This window comes from Herpailurus yagouaroundi, unplaced genomic scaffold, assembly GCF_014898765.1.
Source record: "Herpailurus yagouaroundi ecotype Mexico unplaced genomic scaffold, PumYag 142, whole genome shotgun sequence".
Lineage (NCBI taxonomy): Eukaryota > Metazoa > Chordata > Mammalia > Carnivora > Felidae > Herpailurus > Herpailurus yagouaroundi.
Window position 1 is genome coordinate 26,946,867 of NW_024412397.1, and position 15,692 is coordinate 26,962,558.

Here is a 15,692-nt window from a genome sequence, read left to right on the forward strand (position 1 = left end):
GGGCAGTCTGGTTGGAGTCTCTTGTCCTAGCATGATTATTAATAGTGACTACATTCACTCTTTTTTTTTTATAAATATTTATTTATTTTTTAGAGTTAGAGAGCGAGAGCGCACATGCACGCACAAGCGGGGGAGGGGCAGAGAGAGAGAGGGAAACAGAATCTGAAGCAGGCTCCAGGCTCTGAGCTGTCAGCGCAGAGCCCGACGCAGGGCTCGAACCCACTGTGAGATCATGACCTGAGCGGAAGTTGGATGCTTGACCAACTGAGCCACCCAAGCACCCCTGATTTCCTCTTAAAGGTGTCTCCTTTTGGATGGTAAATAGTCGGGTCACCCTCCTAATTTTAATCTGAAGAGAAAAAGATGTTTTTGTTCATCTCTTTAAAAGCAAAAATAAATAAATAAAATAAAAAGTCATTAGAAGTATTTTGTCAGACTTTGAGGATTAAATCGTTTTCAAAGTAATCGCTATCCAGACTGAATGCTTGTTCAAAAGGATGTAGGTTTTAGTATATACAGCTTTTTAATTTATCTGAATTCTTAATGCATGTAGCTAACTAAACATAGCCATGTTCTTTTCATTTCATAATTATTTTCTTGTATTCTCTTAAATAGAAGGCAGACGGTAACAAGCACTCCTTGCTGGATCGAACTTCATCTGAATGGGCCTCTGCAGTGGTTGGACAAAGTGTTAACTCAGATGGGATCCCCTTCAGTGCGTTGTTCAAGCATGTCCTAAAGCTTCGGCACCAGTCAAGCGCCATCAAAAGACTTAATGTAACAACTCTTCTGTCATAGTATTTGTGTGTGGTCCCTACGGACTGTTTACTGTCCAAAAATTGCAGAGAGAAAACAGCACTTGAGGCCTCGTCAATTAAAGCACCTTGTGGAATCGGTTTCCTATATTCAAATATTAGATGGGAAAATTAGTGTCTAGAAATACCCTCCCATAAAGGAGAAAGAGAAGATTTTAAAGACTTGACTGATGTCTTGTTGGGCATAAAACTGAGTGTCCCAAAGGTTTATTAATAACAGTAGTAGTTATGTGTACAGGTAATGTATCATGATCCAGTATCACAGTATTGTGCTGTTTATATACATTTTTAGTTTGCAGAAATTAGGTGTGTGTGTGCTGCTTCTTGATTTAGGCAAGCCTTTATAAAGTTACAGTACCTAATCTGTTATTCCCACTTCTCCGTTATTTTTGTGTGTCTTTTTTAATATATAATATATATCAAGATTTTCAAATTATCATTTAGAAGCAGATTTCCCTTGTAGAAAAACTAATTTTTCTGCCTTTTACCAAAAATAAACTCTTGGGGGAAGAAAAGTGGATTAACTTTTGAAATCCTTGACCTTAATGTGTTCAGTGGGTCTTAAACAGTCATTTTTTTTTGTGTTACTTACTGCTAAATCTCACTGTAACGAAACTTTGCAGAAAATCTTTCCAGACCTCTTCTCCGTTCCCGCTTTTGCCCTGATACCAAAACTGTGTAGCATGACATCCATCACTAAAATGGTGGCACTGATACTGCCAGCACCAGTTAATTCTGGGGCACAGTGCGAATTCATATGGAATAAACCCCTCCGTCTTGCAGCGAATTTCAACAGATAGTAATTGACTTGCGTAACCAAGCAGTCTGGTGATTTATCCTTGCACCTCATAAAAACGCAAATGGCAGTATAATTGTTTTCAGGGATATGCTACAATTATTTCACTGTATTTATCCTTTTTTTTTTTTTTTTTAAAGCCAGTCTCTAGATACAAACACTCTTTTTTAAAAGCTATTTTACAATACTTCAGTAGCGGACCTAGGGCTCTTTGAGTTTCGTGTGATTTAGTTACCAGGTTGTATTATGAAATGGACCTTTTTGTAAATGTAATTGCTTCTGCACAATACCCACAAAAGTGATGCTGAGGTATGATCAGCAGATAAGGGCCATTTGTTTTTAAAGTATGTTGTATTAAATTTATAAAGTGTTATTTTACCTAATTGTGAATTGAGAATTTTAAAAATTGGGGGAGAAGCAGTTTAGCAAGCTTTTTTAGCTTATAATTACCTACAGTCGGAGGTGTTCTTAACTAATCCTGAAAATGTGGTTGACTATTATACCCGCTGACATTTTATGCTCTGCCATGAGAGGAGGTTCCAGACGCTCTGTTTGTAGTCCATGCAGCAGCAGATAATCCTTATGTCTAATGTTAAGTCTGCAGTTTAAACAGTTCTTGTTTGCATCTCTTTAGAAGTGGGAAACAGCCACTCCTGACCCCCTTCTAGTAAATTTTCATATTTTTGAAGATAGACACCTTTGGTACTTGTTCTTTGAAACCATATTTAGCTGTCTCTGTAGGTATCCTTTTCAGGGCTCTCAGTATTTGATTGTTTTCTATTAGATATTCCCCCATTTTCCTGTATTTGTGTGTACATGTATGTGTTCATGTAAACCTGGTATGGTAATTTTTTATTCTTTCAACGAATACTTACTGTTCACCTGTTACGTGTGCCAGGAACTTTCTTTGCCTTGGGTAAAGGTGAACAAGACAAATCTGGTCCCTGCCTTGGCTGAGACATCAGTTACTGTGACCCTTAATGAGCTTATGTGTCTATGAAGGAGATAAACAGGGTACTGTGGTAGAGCATGGCAGGGAAGGCTTCTCTAAGGAAGTGATGCTCGAGCTGACATTTGATGTGAGAAGGGAGTAAGCCATGGCGGGGAGCCAGGGAGATCGGCCTTCCTGGCCAAGAGAACGACGTCAAATGCAAAGGCTCATTTTGAAGGAAACTCACTATTGAGTATTAATGCTTATGTAGAAGTCTCTGCACAGATCCAAACTCGAGGATCAGAAGGGTTCTGTAATTTCTAAGAGTTGAGGGTGGCCTTACTTTGTGATAGATGGCTTCGTGTGTTCAGGTATGACCACTGTCAGGCCGGCTGGAGATAACCCAGACCAGCCTCTGCCCCTTTGGAAGAGTTGAGCTTACTTGAGAACTTGGGGTGATGTTGGGGAGCAGTTCCAGGGACAGAGAACAACCTTGAAAGTGGTAGAAGGTCCTGGTAATCAGCTACTCTTGCGCCGATGTTTCAAGTGGAGCAGTGCCAGCTCTAGCGTCTCAGGAGTGATGGCATCTCTACAACCGTGTTGGGATTCTTCTCTGCAACATGAAACTGAGACTCAGCTCTTTGGAAGTATCTGTAGTACTGGGACCTTGCACCTGTCGGGCAGTTGACTCTGTTGGTGTTCGATGACTTTACGTGCTTTTTAAGGAGATGCTGTGTTTACATTCTGTTTTGTCTGCTGCGGCCTAATTTTTGTTGGTTCCCTGCCCCCCGCCCCCCCCATTGGGGTTGTTTTCATTCTTCTGAGTGATAAGTTCTCCTGTCTGTTGAATTTTGTCTTTATTTAAGTTAGCAACATTATTTAGAAATCCCCCTCCACAGCGCCGGTAATTTTGTTTCACATGAGAACTGAGTGAACATATTTTCTGTCACATTTCTAAGATGAATGGTGGTTTGCACAGCAGAGTCCATAGAGAGACGTCGTAGGGAATCAGAGGCTGGTGATGTTCCCACTGACTTTGGTTTAACCAGTGGCAGCTTCATTTTTATCCTATAATGGAGTTCTATTATAGATTTCTTTTTAAAAAAGAGTTTTACCGCTTTAAAAAAAAAGTTGAAAAGTCTGTGTAAGCACTGTTTAGGATTAGAACACATGACTGGACTTCGGCCCACTTTTTTGGAACAACCCTACCTGTGTTCTTTTCTCCTACTTCAGGGAACCTTCCTGATTTGGTTTGAGCTACGCCAGTTATACTAATTATACAGTATGCTATCCATTCATTCCGTGAACATTTACTGATGTCTGCTCTTTATCCAGCCACGGTGGAAGGTGCTCAGTAATGAAAAGATGACTGGGATTTAGTCCTGGCCCTCAAGCTGTGGAGTTACTCCTTTTCTCAGGACCTGCCACTTTGCCAGAAGGAAAACTGCCTAATTTTTCTCAAAAGCTAAATATTCGTATTCTGTACTCTTAATTCTGTATCCCAAGTATATAATTGCAAATTGTTTAATACCTAGTTTGTTTGTTTAACTTTAAACCATATCCAACTTTGCTTGATTCTTCTGCCTTTAAATGTGTCCGATTTTCTCCTTTGTTAAAATTACTTTAATTTCAGTTTATTTGTGCCTTTTAGGTCAGTTTTAATGAAGACTAAGACACTGAAGGTGAAGAACAATCAGTCTGGTCTCTTGCTAATTGAAATCAAGGAAAGGATTATATATACCCAGTTGGTTTCTCTACCTCTTCCAAAAGATGTCCAAATACACCTTTAAGATCTGTCTTCCCGCCGCCCACCCCCCCCCCCCCTTGCAAAAATGCTTTTGAGCATTTATTCAGTAATCAGCACCCTCCCCAGTCTGGTTGATGGTGAGTTATAAAGTAACACAAGAGAATGTTCACTTTGCTTAAAATTTGCCTTTATGTCCACTTGCTTTCATGGCTATACATGATAATTTCACAGACTACCTACCCCCTTCCACACCATCTCCTCTGTCTCTGTAGATAACTAGGTAGTCTGTGGACATAAGCAACATGTGATCTTTTCTCTTACTCTGATCCAACTCACCAGTGTTCAGACATGACAGATTTTTGGCCAGTTTCTTTCCTTCATGAGCTTTACTCTGCTAACTTCTTGATAATTCATCAACTGAATTGTATCCTTCCTCCCTTTCTCATGACAGAACGTATCCCTAGTGGTCTTGCTGGCTGCCCTCTTGCCAACCATGTTTTATCTGCAGACATCAGAATGTTTCTCTCCATTGACCTTTACTAAAGACCAAAAACGATGGTGCTTTTCATACCCAGGGTCCTAATTCACCATGAAGGTTGATGTTGTTCCAATTGGTCAATCACTTAAATCTTAACAGATGGCTGAGAAATTCTCTCCAGTTAAATGTCTTTGTGACTAGTAAATAGCATGAATTACAGATTCTATTTTAAATTATGTTTAGGATTAGGAACTTTTCCAGCAGTTGCAACCAATGATTTTCCTCTAATACCAGCCCATTTCCACCTTGGAGCGTATTGTGTTGTTGTTAGTACGATCAAGAGTAATGACGATAGTGAGTGGTCTCTAGAGGTGGTCAGAATCCTACTGTTGAGTTCCTTTTATGTCTTTTCAAGCTTTCATGAATACTTTGTGTTCAGACTACCTTTTATGTGGGGATTGAGGGACAAATCATCTCTTGGAGTGGAATTCCTGTATTTGGAGCCTCAACCAGGAAACATCAGCTATACTAGATATAGACAGCCTCATGATAGACTTTATGGTAAGAACTTGTCTAATTTCTTGAATAATTTCTTGTAATTTTTTGAATAGGAACGGTTTTATCTTGGATATTATAGCTAACTTTATATATAGCATAACTGCCTTAAATCTTTTTAGTAGGAAATAAATTCTATTGTGTGTGTGTATGGATTTATAGATACATACACACTCCTAGGAAAACCTTAACAGTAGGGGTCATTTATCTGCTTACATTTTAGCATCACGGAGTAATTCTGTTGTTTAAATCTCAGATCTCACTGAGAGTTCCTTAATTTGCTTGCAGACATTTTCTTTTCAGACCTTCGGAGTAATTTATTTATTCTGCCAAAGTCCTGATTGGCAGTTCGGTTAGTATGCCATTTTTAGGCAGCTTGATAATGAAGAATCATAACTGGAATTCTTTAACATCAAGTAAAACTACGATAGACACCCATTGATTAAATTATTATACGTCCAGTGGTCTCTGGAAGGTACTAGAGTAGGGTTAACTTTTTTTTTTTAAGTGTCAGATTGCCATCCCCTGTTTTCATCTCAGCTTAAGATTGCTGAGCTGCTTAAGATACCTGGGAGGTAGCACTACCAAGTTAAGTTCTCCTGTAGTTAAGGGCAGCCTGAAGGTGGTTCAGACCTGACTTTCTTAGCTGTGCTCAACAGAAATGGATTTTCCAAAGTTCTTTGGGTCATCTCTGATTCACAGACTCCTGACCAGAGTGTGTTAGCCTAAGTTAACTTCAGTGTCCATTGGTTTGCTGCCATGAGATCTGTAATTGACCACACATTTCAAGCACTGGTGGAGACAGAAGGGCCCTTGGAAGAATAATGCTGCTGTTGATGGGAGTGAGAAGGATTCGTTAGCACCACACAAAGGACGTATAGATTTTTCTCCAAAAAAAATCCTGCAAAATCATCTTCTCCTACCCTTCAAAAAAAAAAAAAAAAAAAAGAAAGAAAGAAAGCTCTTTGTTTCTCCAGAATGTTCAGTGAGAAGTTAAGGATTTACTTCCTATTTCTAATTAAAGATGATCATTCATTGAACCATGAGATCCATAATATACTGATATAAGAACAAAAGTGAAGTCTTAGACCTCGAAAAATACTTCATTATGTATTTTGCGTTTCACACTCCACTTTTCTTCTTTCTCTCTGTGGCTTTAAAGCTTTTGGCTATTTTACACTGTTAGTCACTAGATAACTTGCCATATTTCTGGTTCTATATTAAGTTCTACCCTTTACAATGCCGTAGCAGAAAGTTGATTCTCAGCATCTGTCTGTAGGGATAGAAGTCTTACTAAAAGTCTCTTCCAAAGAGATTTTCATTTTCCTTTTTTCAGTAAGTCCCTTGAGAAATATGTCGGTCTCGTTATTCACGTTCTTGGATTGTTCAAACAAAAGAGTACATTGGTGAGAATAGGGTGCTTTTCTGGTGAATGTATGTACCTGCTTTAAGAATGTAATCATTTGTTGGTTTGTGGAACTACCATACACACAGATTAATTGAAATTGGGGGAAATCATCACATGTAGCAAGTAGGTAATCTGCATAGATTTAATTTTAAAAATCCTGTTTCTTGGCAAGACTCAGAACCCAAATTGGTCACTTTTTTAGACCAACTTTACCTCAGGCTTCATTGTTGCTTCTCTGACCCTGACATTTAAGGCATAAATATGTATATCTTTTTATTAGCGATAGCGAAGCTGTGACACGAACCATTTTTACACAAGAGGGCAAAACAAGAAAAAGTAGAGATTACGCCGAAAGCAGATGTGCAGTTGTTGAACTCGATCACAGCGTTGTAGGCAAAATAGAAATGTTCGTATCTGAGAGTACTCTTTGCCATCACTTCCCAAGGCCAGGCCTCCTGGCAGAACGCTGTAAAAAGTAACAATTCCGGGCCTTTGTAATCTGAGGGGAGTATCTCCAGTTGGCAGTCTTTTCAATATATGAAGCAAGAATGTGGGAAATAGTTGGCAAAGAGTGTTTTCACCTAAAAAAAGAAAACGAAAAGACATATAAAACTGAATTATTCATTTAGCTCTGAAAATCTCAGAAAGATTCAGTGAAATACTATATAACTGGACCAAACGAGAAGAAGCTTTAGAGGATTTGTCTGAAAACAGGTTTCAAGAATGAACTTTTGTACACTGACCACTAATTTGCTTAGGTACCACCAACTGTTCTTACAACGGACACCATTAAATAAAGAATCCATGGACTTCTCGGAGCTTGCCATTAGCAATGCCCTAAAAGTGTTTTTTGAGCTGATGTCCTCATAGGTAGCCTTATGATCTTGAAAATTCTTACCTTTTACCTAGGGATACAAGGGGAAGAGTGAGTGGTGTTCTCAGTGTGACCGGCGGCCCTGGGACGCTTGGGACTGAGGTGTTCCCTGCATGCAGGACTTTCAGTTCCAAACCTGGCAAAGTCCTGAGTGCGCCGGGAAGAACTGTCACCCTAGGTGTTCTTACGACTAACCCTCACTCCCTAAAACATTGTGATGGTTACAGTTAAGTTCAGCTGCCTTAGGGCTTGTCAACATTGCTGATACTTGGATGTGTGTCCTCCAGTCACTTACTACTGTGGACGGAATGTGAGATTCATAACAAAGAATAGCAAATGGCACCAACGTGGTGGTGACACTTCACACTTAGTAATCCAGGGAAGGTAACCAGGGGGCTAATGAAACAGAAGAGGCAACTAGATAGCTAAGTTCCTCAGAACCTGTGTGTATATGGAAGTACAAATCATGTCTTTATGGGGTTAAAGCGCATCTGAAATTTACATGGTTCACAGTAAGAGAAAACTGAGTGGTATTGTGGATTTCTTCTCGCTTGAGAGAAAATACGGCCTTGGATGCTCTAGCCTCTGCTGCGTTCTGCAGACTGTCCTGCTCAAGAGGCCAGGATGTAGTGTTTCTTCTCAGTGACTGTTGTATTGAGATTACTAAATGCATCGGCCAATGGCAGGGGAAGAAAGTGGGTGTCCGGATCCAGACTGAGCGGTGCCCTCAGTTTTGGTAGCCCCCTACCCCTCAGGTGTTTACCAGCTAGAACGCCAAGCACGGGAGGTGAGATTTTTCTAATACAGCATTAATTTTGTCATGCAACATATGAGGGATGCAGTCTGTCGCGTTTCCCTGTGGTGGTCCTCGGAGCCTGCGTCCTCTGTGCACTGTGATGTAGATGGTAGGTGTGTTCTTTGTAAGCTTTAATCCTATGGTTGTCAAAAGTATGATGTGGTTCCATTTTTTTTCTTTTTTAAACGAGCTGAGGCTTCATTGCAGCTGGTTTTCAAGTTAAAATTGTGAAATACTGATTTCCTTCCCCTCGCCCACACCAAATATTTTAGTCTATTTAAAGTACAAAAAAAAAAAAAAAATAGTTCTACTTAAGAAAACATTGCTTAAATGTCCTGTGATTTCTGGTCAATTTTTATATATATTTGTGTGTGTCTGTATGTGCTCTCACTTTTTACCTTGTTTGCTCTCTACCTGTGTTAACAGTACTTTCACCATTGAAAGGTGAACATTTTTCCTAGCATTAAAGAAAAAAAGCCATTTGAGTTGTTTACCATGTTATTATGGGACTAATTCTTAATTGTTTTAATTGATTTTAACGTAAACTGATCTTTGTTAGAGGGGATTATATTTTGCTGTCCATGCCCTAAATTATATGGAAACAAAAAAAAATTGTGTTTCACATGATGGCAGTATGATACGAAGAGTTCATCTTTTTCTTTAAGTTTTGTTCTATATAAAAAGTTTATTCTACTCCCCTGGCAGACAGATACACACTGCTTGATATTACACCCCACAGCACACCCATAACACATACCCCCCAGTGCCGGTAAGTTACACGGTTTAGTTTCTTTCAGAGCCTGCTTGTGCCAAATTAATGATCTCCAATACGTATCAACTGCTGTAAACAAAACAGACTAGAAGGGGAAATTCACATTTACTCTCAAAATGTACTCCTAGCAAAAACAACAACAACAACAAAAACCTTTTAAGCAAGATTCCATTGAAAAAAGAGTAAGCCACAGCTTACTCATAATTAGCTATAGTGTCACAAAATAATTGAAAACGCTAAAAACTTTTTAGATGAGCCAATTCCTCTGTGCCTTGCAAGAGCTCAGCTCCTAGGATGAATCAATACTTCTGGTTAGCAGACTGCTTTCTTCAAATCATTTAAGACAGACGCGCTTTAGGATGTAACAAAAGGGACTTCACAAGCGGAAGTACGTGCTACTCTGCTTGGCATTGAATAGTCTAGGAACTAGCATGGTTGCATCAACAATCTTGAATTGGTAGAAACCTATTCAAACAAACCCTACTTAAATTGCTACTCCATGGAACTTTATAAACCATGTGAAAGGAATCTTCCAGCATTAACTACAGCACTGCACTAGACAGACGGCAGGAGAAGATCGTTTTCCATTGTCACCTCACCCTGGGAACGTTCCTGGCTCATTAACCTGTTAGTGACACTGGTTGTCTGCACTGGGAGATTTCCATAATTACCCTAGTCTCCATAATTGCACATGCTCACCAAAGGGCTGAAGAGTAGGGGAGGAGTATGTTGGGTGTTTGGGCTTTATCACCATTTGGCAAATCCTTTCCCTTCCCCCCCGCCCTTGCTTCAAAATAGATTGAAAGCCCCTTAGTTTGGGAAGCAGATCTTTTACTATCAAAATGATGTATTCCAGTGCTGTCATTTTAAGCACCTGATACATCCGAGGGTGAAGACCGTGTTCATCTGCTACTCAAGAACATACTTGTCCCGTGCAGTTGTCCAGCTCCCTTTCCTCCTCTTCATCACAATACAAAGATGAGCCCGACCTGAAAATGAATAGTTCACCAATGTAGGAATCCCAAAGAACAAAGGCATATATAAAAGCTACTTTCTGCTATGATAAACAGGTATGGAAACGTGTAGAATCGGTTTAGCTGATGGTTATTTTGTGTAAAAGCGAATGTCATGTTGGTTTGCACATAGGAAGACATTTCCAAAATCAACCACATTACTAGAAGGCAAGAACATTGAATCCGACTTAATGGGTAACAAGTTCAGTGATAACCAACAACAGACTAAGCCTGCCTTTAGGAAGCTGCAAACAAACCATGTGTTTCTGTGCTCCAGTGCAAGCTACGTGACCTTACGGTTGGTTATGGGATAATGGAGTTTGAGATAGGGATTGGCCACCGCTTCTGTGTTCTGTCTTCGATAGTTTTGTTGGCTGCCTCTGCACCTACCTTAATGCTATCCAGTAATAAGGTTGCTTAAAAAGTTTTGAAAGTAATTTAGGAAAGATGATCCCGGAGGAGGAAGAAGGTGCTTCTGAATGATGTGCGGTAAGAGAATGGACAAAATACCGTCTAAACACAATATTCAAGGATGCGCTGAATGTGGACGGATGGAGAGGACTTGAGAAGCTGTTCGAAATGAGGTCTTGGAGCCAAACTCTTGCTTGTGACTTTGTGCACGAAAGCGGGACGTCGCAAAGGATAGGAGAATACCCAACATAACCCTGGCCAAGTATGGGCTGCTTGTTTGGGCATGGGGAGTTGAAACACGTTCGTGTGTGTGTGTGTGTGTGTGTGTGTGTGTGTGTGTGTACCGAAACAACTTTTTGCTCAACGTACAGCTGGAGATTATTAATGTAGAGAACTCTCTGGGATTTTATGCAGAATGTTGTGTGTATGTAGGTTTTTCTGACAAAAAGTAGCAATCATCAGAGAGGCCTTAACCACTGCCCAACAGATATTCTCCATTGAGATCCCCTGTCTTGAACTTAAGCTAGAGTTTACTCTGATTTTAAGTCTTGTTCAAGTTTTATTCATGAGCTACCTTATCTCTAGACTATATTTGATCACACTTTCAAATATACATGCCATGTAAATAAGATTTTAATGCTAATGATGACCTTCTAAATGATTGCAGTTTTTAAGTATGTTTGGGCTGCGGTGGCTAAAAACAAAGATTTAAACAAGCCTAGCTTAACATCTGGAATAAAAGTATTCTAGGTTGCCTTTTTATATTGAGAATACTTTCTTATTGAAAAAACAGATGAGGTGTCTTCGTTTTACCCAAGAACCACAAACTACATCGTTCCAACTTTTAAATCAAAATCTTGAATAATAGCATGTGGTAGCACCACATTTTGAAAACGTACTTAGTTGATCACAAACACATTTTCTAAGGAATTGAGTTTTATAGAGATAATTGAATGCTTTCATCTGTAACGGAATTAGCGGCCTGCAAACCACTGTGGTTTCTTCCTATGCTCTGAAGTTGTCAAAGGGGACTTTTCCACTGCAAGATTCTTGTATAAAGGAAGTACGCAGCAGAGGAAATTCAGTCTTTAAACTCAAATGACAACCACTGAGAAAATGTTACACTCTAAAAGCTTAACTACCTTTAAAGCATCTCTTACCATTTCAGTATCCAGGTGCTTAAATTTTACATACATATGAAATCAAATATGTTAATAAAGTCAAGCTAGATTTGGCAAACTAAATTTGGAGTTTCTAGCAACGTCTGTACAATTTCCCTCGTGGAGCAGTCCTCATCTGCCAATGTCAGCTTCATTCTCCTCTGTGTCCCGTCCCCCCCCCCTTTCCCGTTCTGCCCCTAAAACCTCCTGCACATAAGCCCCCAGAAAACTGCCTTATCTTACAATATGTAATGGATTTGTTTGCATATTTTGTAAGGCCTGAGATCACAAACAGGGGTGATGTCCTAGGATCTGGCCTGTTACTACATTCTTTAAGAGACTGCCTTTGAAAATTGGTGCATATGTTTCCGCTATTCCCTAATTTATATTTACGCGGGGTATTTTTCCCTAATTAGTATTCCCACCAAGCAACAGCTGATCTTCATATATACAATTTACATATTTAGTGATTGGCTGAAGAAGAGGGGGGTTGAACGTAAAATCCTATAAGATAAAACTGGGAAATAGGGGATCTCTATGATTTAGTCTCAGGTCGTCTGGGTGTTTCTCAGCTGGGAATAGCATTATCCTAAGGGCCATTGAGGCAACAAGAATGCTGAGTAAGGGTGAAATGCTGTCATGGTCAAATACTTCAGTTATCTTGGATGATGGAATAAAAACTCACTTGTGTTCTTTAAACTTTTTCTGTCTTTGATGACTTTGGACAGAGTACCATTCTGCTAGTTTGAAGCCTTGGTGATCATTTCTGATGTAATGGGAAATGGCACTAGGTCTTGGGTTTGGGCCCTGACTCTGCCAATTTATGGTGACGTTAGATAAATCATGTCCTCAGACTGCCTCGCGTTCCTCGTTTCCTCAGATTCCCTGAAGTGAGGAAGTGACTTTTCAGAGTGCCTATGGGGATTAGCCCAAAGTGGGTGCTCGGTGATAGATGACTGAATCTTCATGGTGTGCAGGGGAGGGGAGGGTAACCGTGAGGTCTCTACTCCCGGATCCTTCTTCTCTCGGAAAAGTTGGGAGACATGTCACACTCCGAGGTGTCAAGCGAGGCAATTCTCTCTTGCCACCCAAGTGATGCGTAACAACCCCAAAAGTCCAGTGACGTGCAACAGTAAACATTTATTTAGTTTAGGAGTTTGATCAGTGATTCGGGGCCGGGCATCTGGGCACTTCTTCTGGTCTTGCCTGGCTCACCTCAAGGCAAGTCGGCCCTGCCTGGGGCAACTCAGCGCTTCTATGTTCCTGTCCTCCTCCATCAGCCGGCCCAGGCATGTTTGTGTGGAGGTGGCCGAGGGCAGCACCAGCACCCAAGGCCACAAAGCCCCTTTCAGGTCTGCCTCCTTTATGCTGACCAGCATTCCCCAGAAGCAAGCCACAGGGCTGAGCTCAGAGCAGAAAGTCACCACGGAGTGAAATGGCAAGGGGTTGGGTTGGGGGGGGGGGGGACAAGGAAGGATGAAGAACTGGGGCCCTAAATGCACACTCCACCACACCCATGCTTTATGTTGTCGGACGGGTCTGCTTGTTTGCCAGTGAGGACTGGAACACGTGGAGAAGCTGAAGAGATCCCAAGCCGGGGTCTGTTTGGTTCAAGTGTGTTTTCATTCCCAGAGCATGCAGTAGATGCCTGTTCTCACGTATACCATGAAGGGGAGTTAAAAGCAAAGGAATGTGTTCTCTGTCCGCTCTTGTAGGTTCATCGTCGCCGCTGCTCCCGCCGCTCTCACATGATTGGAATTCACACCCGCTCAACTGAGCCTTGCTTGTGCAGAGCTAGAAGAATCCACCTCACAAATGAGGTAACAGGAAGCATTCAGTTCGGAAGAAATGTTAATGATAAACATTTACATTCATTAGTGCCACTTCCAAGACATTTGTGGGACTTAAATGTGGTGATGCAGTCTGCACCCCTGCTGTACGTACTACTGCACGGTGGCCGTTTTGGAAGCATGGAGTGCTTCCGGGGAGCTTCACCAAGACTAATGCTTTAGCAAAGATCTGCTTGACTGATCGCGGTATGTTGTAACTGACACAAATCTTTAAAAAGGAAACACTGCAATCATCTGTGGCCTGTTTCTATATTGCAAGTATCAAACATTGTCTGGGGAGGCTGAGTCCCTGCGATGCAGGAAGTTAGGAAGTGAGCTTCTCTTTGGTGGGACAGCTGTGCTGGGTAGCCCTCGAAAGTAAAGTTGACCTCAGCCTTCAGCTTTTGTGTGTCCAGCATTTATTTACCACGGTTTCTCAGAGCACTGAGTACATTTCTCCTTGAATATATATTTAAATGGGCGCCCCTTCCCCACACTCATTTAATGGTCACACAACTCCCTTTGATTACCACGTTCATGTACATACACCAAAGTTTTTTGTAGTCTTACTGGCAACCCGGTGAATGGGACTTTTTAACATCTTTGTTGTCTCTAATATACCCATTTTTATGAAATACAGAACCGCCTAACAAAAACCTCACTCAGATCATAACAATCCGAGAAAAACACTGGTGTATATTTTTTCCATTCTTTACTTTGGATGTGTATATATATTTAACAGGAAATGTTTGGAGCTTCTCTAACAGCATAGTTAGAGCTATTGAAAGTTGTTGAGAAAAATCTTAAAATACATCAGCCCATTCAGCAAGCCATAGTGGACGTTTAATATAATTTCTTTTTACTTGCTTTGAGGAACACAAAAGATCTGTGTTGGTTTACTTAAAACTTGGGCTTTGAAATTAAATACAAACATTTTGGACGTCCTTTTCATGCACGAATTTTTTTTTTTTTTTTTTTATGTATCTAAATTGAGCTTCTACTTTGATTAGTGGATTTTTGGCAGCAAATATCCCTTTATCTTAAATATCCGAAAATTGCGCAGTGGAACCAAAGAATTTTAGTGATCAGCTATCATTAAGCGTTCAATTATAATGAGTATAGAAAGTGTATTGGACATACAGATTATTCAAGATGTCAAGTGAATCAGTAACATTACATTAAAACATTTGCGATTACTTGTTAATGTTTTGATAAATTGCTTAGGCAATTATTAAGTCAAGATCTATCTTTTTTCCAACTTACAAGTGTGTTCAGAAATACTATACATTTCACATATAATCTGAAAAGATGGTGAGATGCTTTGGGTATTTTTTTTTTAAGCTACATGGTTATATAAGAACATTTTTTTCATAAAAAAAACCACAACTGCTGAACAATACATAGGTACAGTTGAAAAAAATTATATTTCCTTCCATTCCAGCCCATCTCTACTGCCTTCCCTGAAGAATTTTTGGTATTTTGGTATTTTGGGTCTTTACTAAATGTGGAATGGAAGCTAAAATTTTCAAAGGAAGCTGAACTTGTCTCCGGGTTCTGAGAAGCCCCACCGTGTCTTTACCATCTCTTAGGTGACCCCCTGTGATTCCCACCGTGACTCTCCAAAGCCTTTCTCCTCACCACTGCGTCCTGCTCAGAGGAAAAGGTGACTTATGGCAGGGCTCAGCCCTGTGCTCTGAGACCTAGTTAGTTCTGCACGGCTTGTCTTAGAGTGCTCCCAATCAGACATTCCTTCTCAGATTTTCATTCCAGGTGCCCCTTTGCCCACAGCCTCCACTTTAAAAGACAACAGGAAAATGAAGACAAAGTTCCCTTGCAACCTGCATGACTACTTCCTGTCTCATCTGTGTGTAGTCAAGTGGATTGAGACTAGCGGATCCCAGCCAGCTCCGGTTCCTGTCCCAGCTCCCCACTGCACTCACCTGCACTTGCCGTGGTTGCCCTCGGGCACTGCCCTGGTCTTTTCCCTCAGACCCAGAGGAAGGGATATCTTGTCCCGGGCTGATGCTTGCATCAGTGCTTGTGCTTCCCATATTGGAGTCACAAGGAAAGCTGTTAAAATGCAGCTTCCTTGCCCCGCACCCCTCCC

The 15,692-nt window shown here is 40.7% G+C and overlaps 1 protein-coding gene and 2 long non-coding RNA genes across 4 annotated transcripts in view; 2 read left to right on the forward strand and 1 right to left on the reverse strand.

Moving 5' to 3' along the window:
• SMAD2 (SMAD family member 2) overlaps positions 1 to 1,994 on the forward strand; it is a 76,562-nt gene extending 74,568 nt beyond the window's left edge. For both annotated transcript variants that reach the window (XM_040478893.1, XM_040478892.1), the window contains one exon: positions 616 to 1,994. In XM_040478893.1, the coding sequence (XP_040334827.1) occupies positions 616 to 739 (124 nt within the window). In that variant the 3' untranslated portion in view covers positions 740 to 1,994. The remainder of the gene's footprint in view (positions 1 to 615) is intronic.
• Positions 1,995 to 4,229: 2,235 nt separating this feature from the next.
• On the reverse strand, positions 4,230 to 11,336 carry LOC121032958 (uncharacterized). Its single transcript, XR_005791617.1, has 3 exons — positions 11,325 to 11,336; positions 10,343 to 10,346; positions 4,230 to 4,339 (listed from the first exon to the last, which is right to left on the reverse strand). It is a non-coding gene; the product is annotated as an uncharacterized LOC121032958 (long non-coding RNA).
• Positions 4,377 to 14,530, forward strand: LOC121032959 (uncharacterized). Its single transcript, XR_005791618.1, has 2 exons — positions 4,377 to 10,858; positions 13,472 to 14,530. It is a non-coding gene; the product is annotated as an uncharacterized LOC121032959 (long non-coding RNA).
• Positions 14,531 to 15,692: the final 1,162 nt, after the last annotated feature.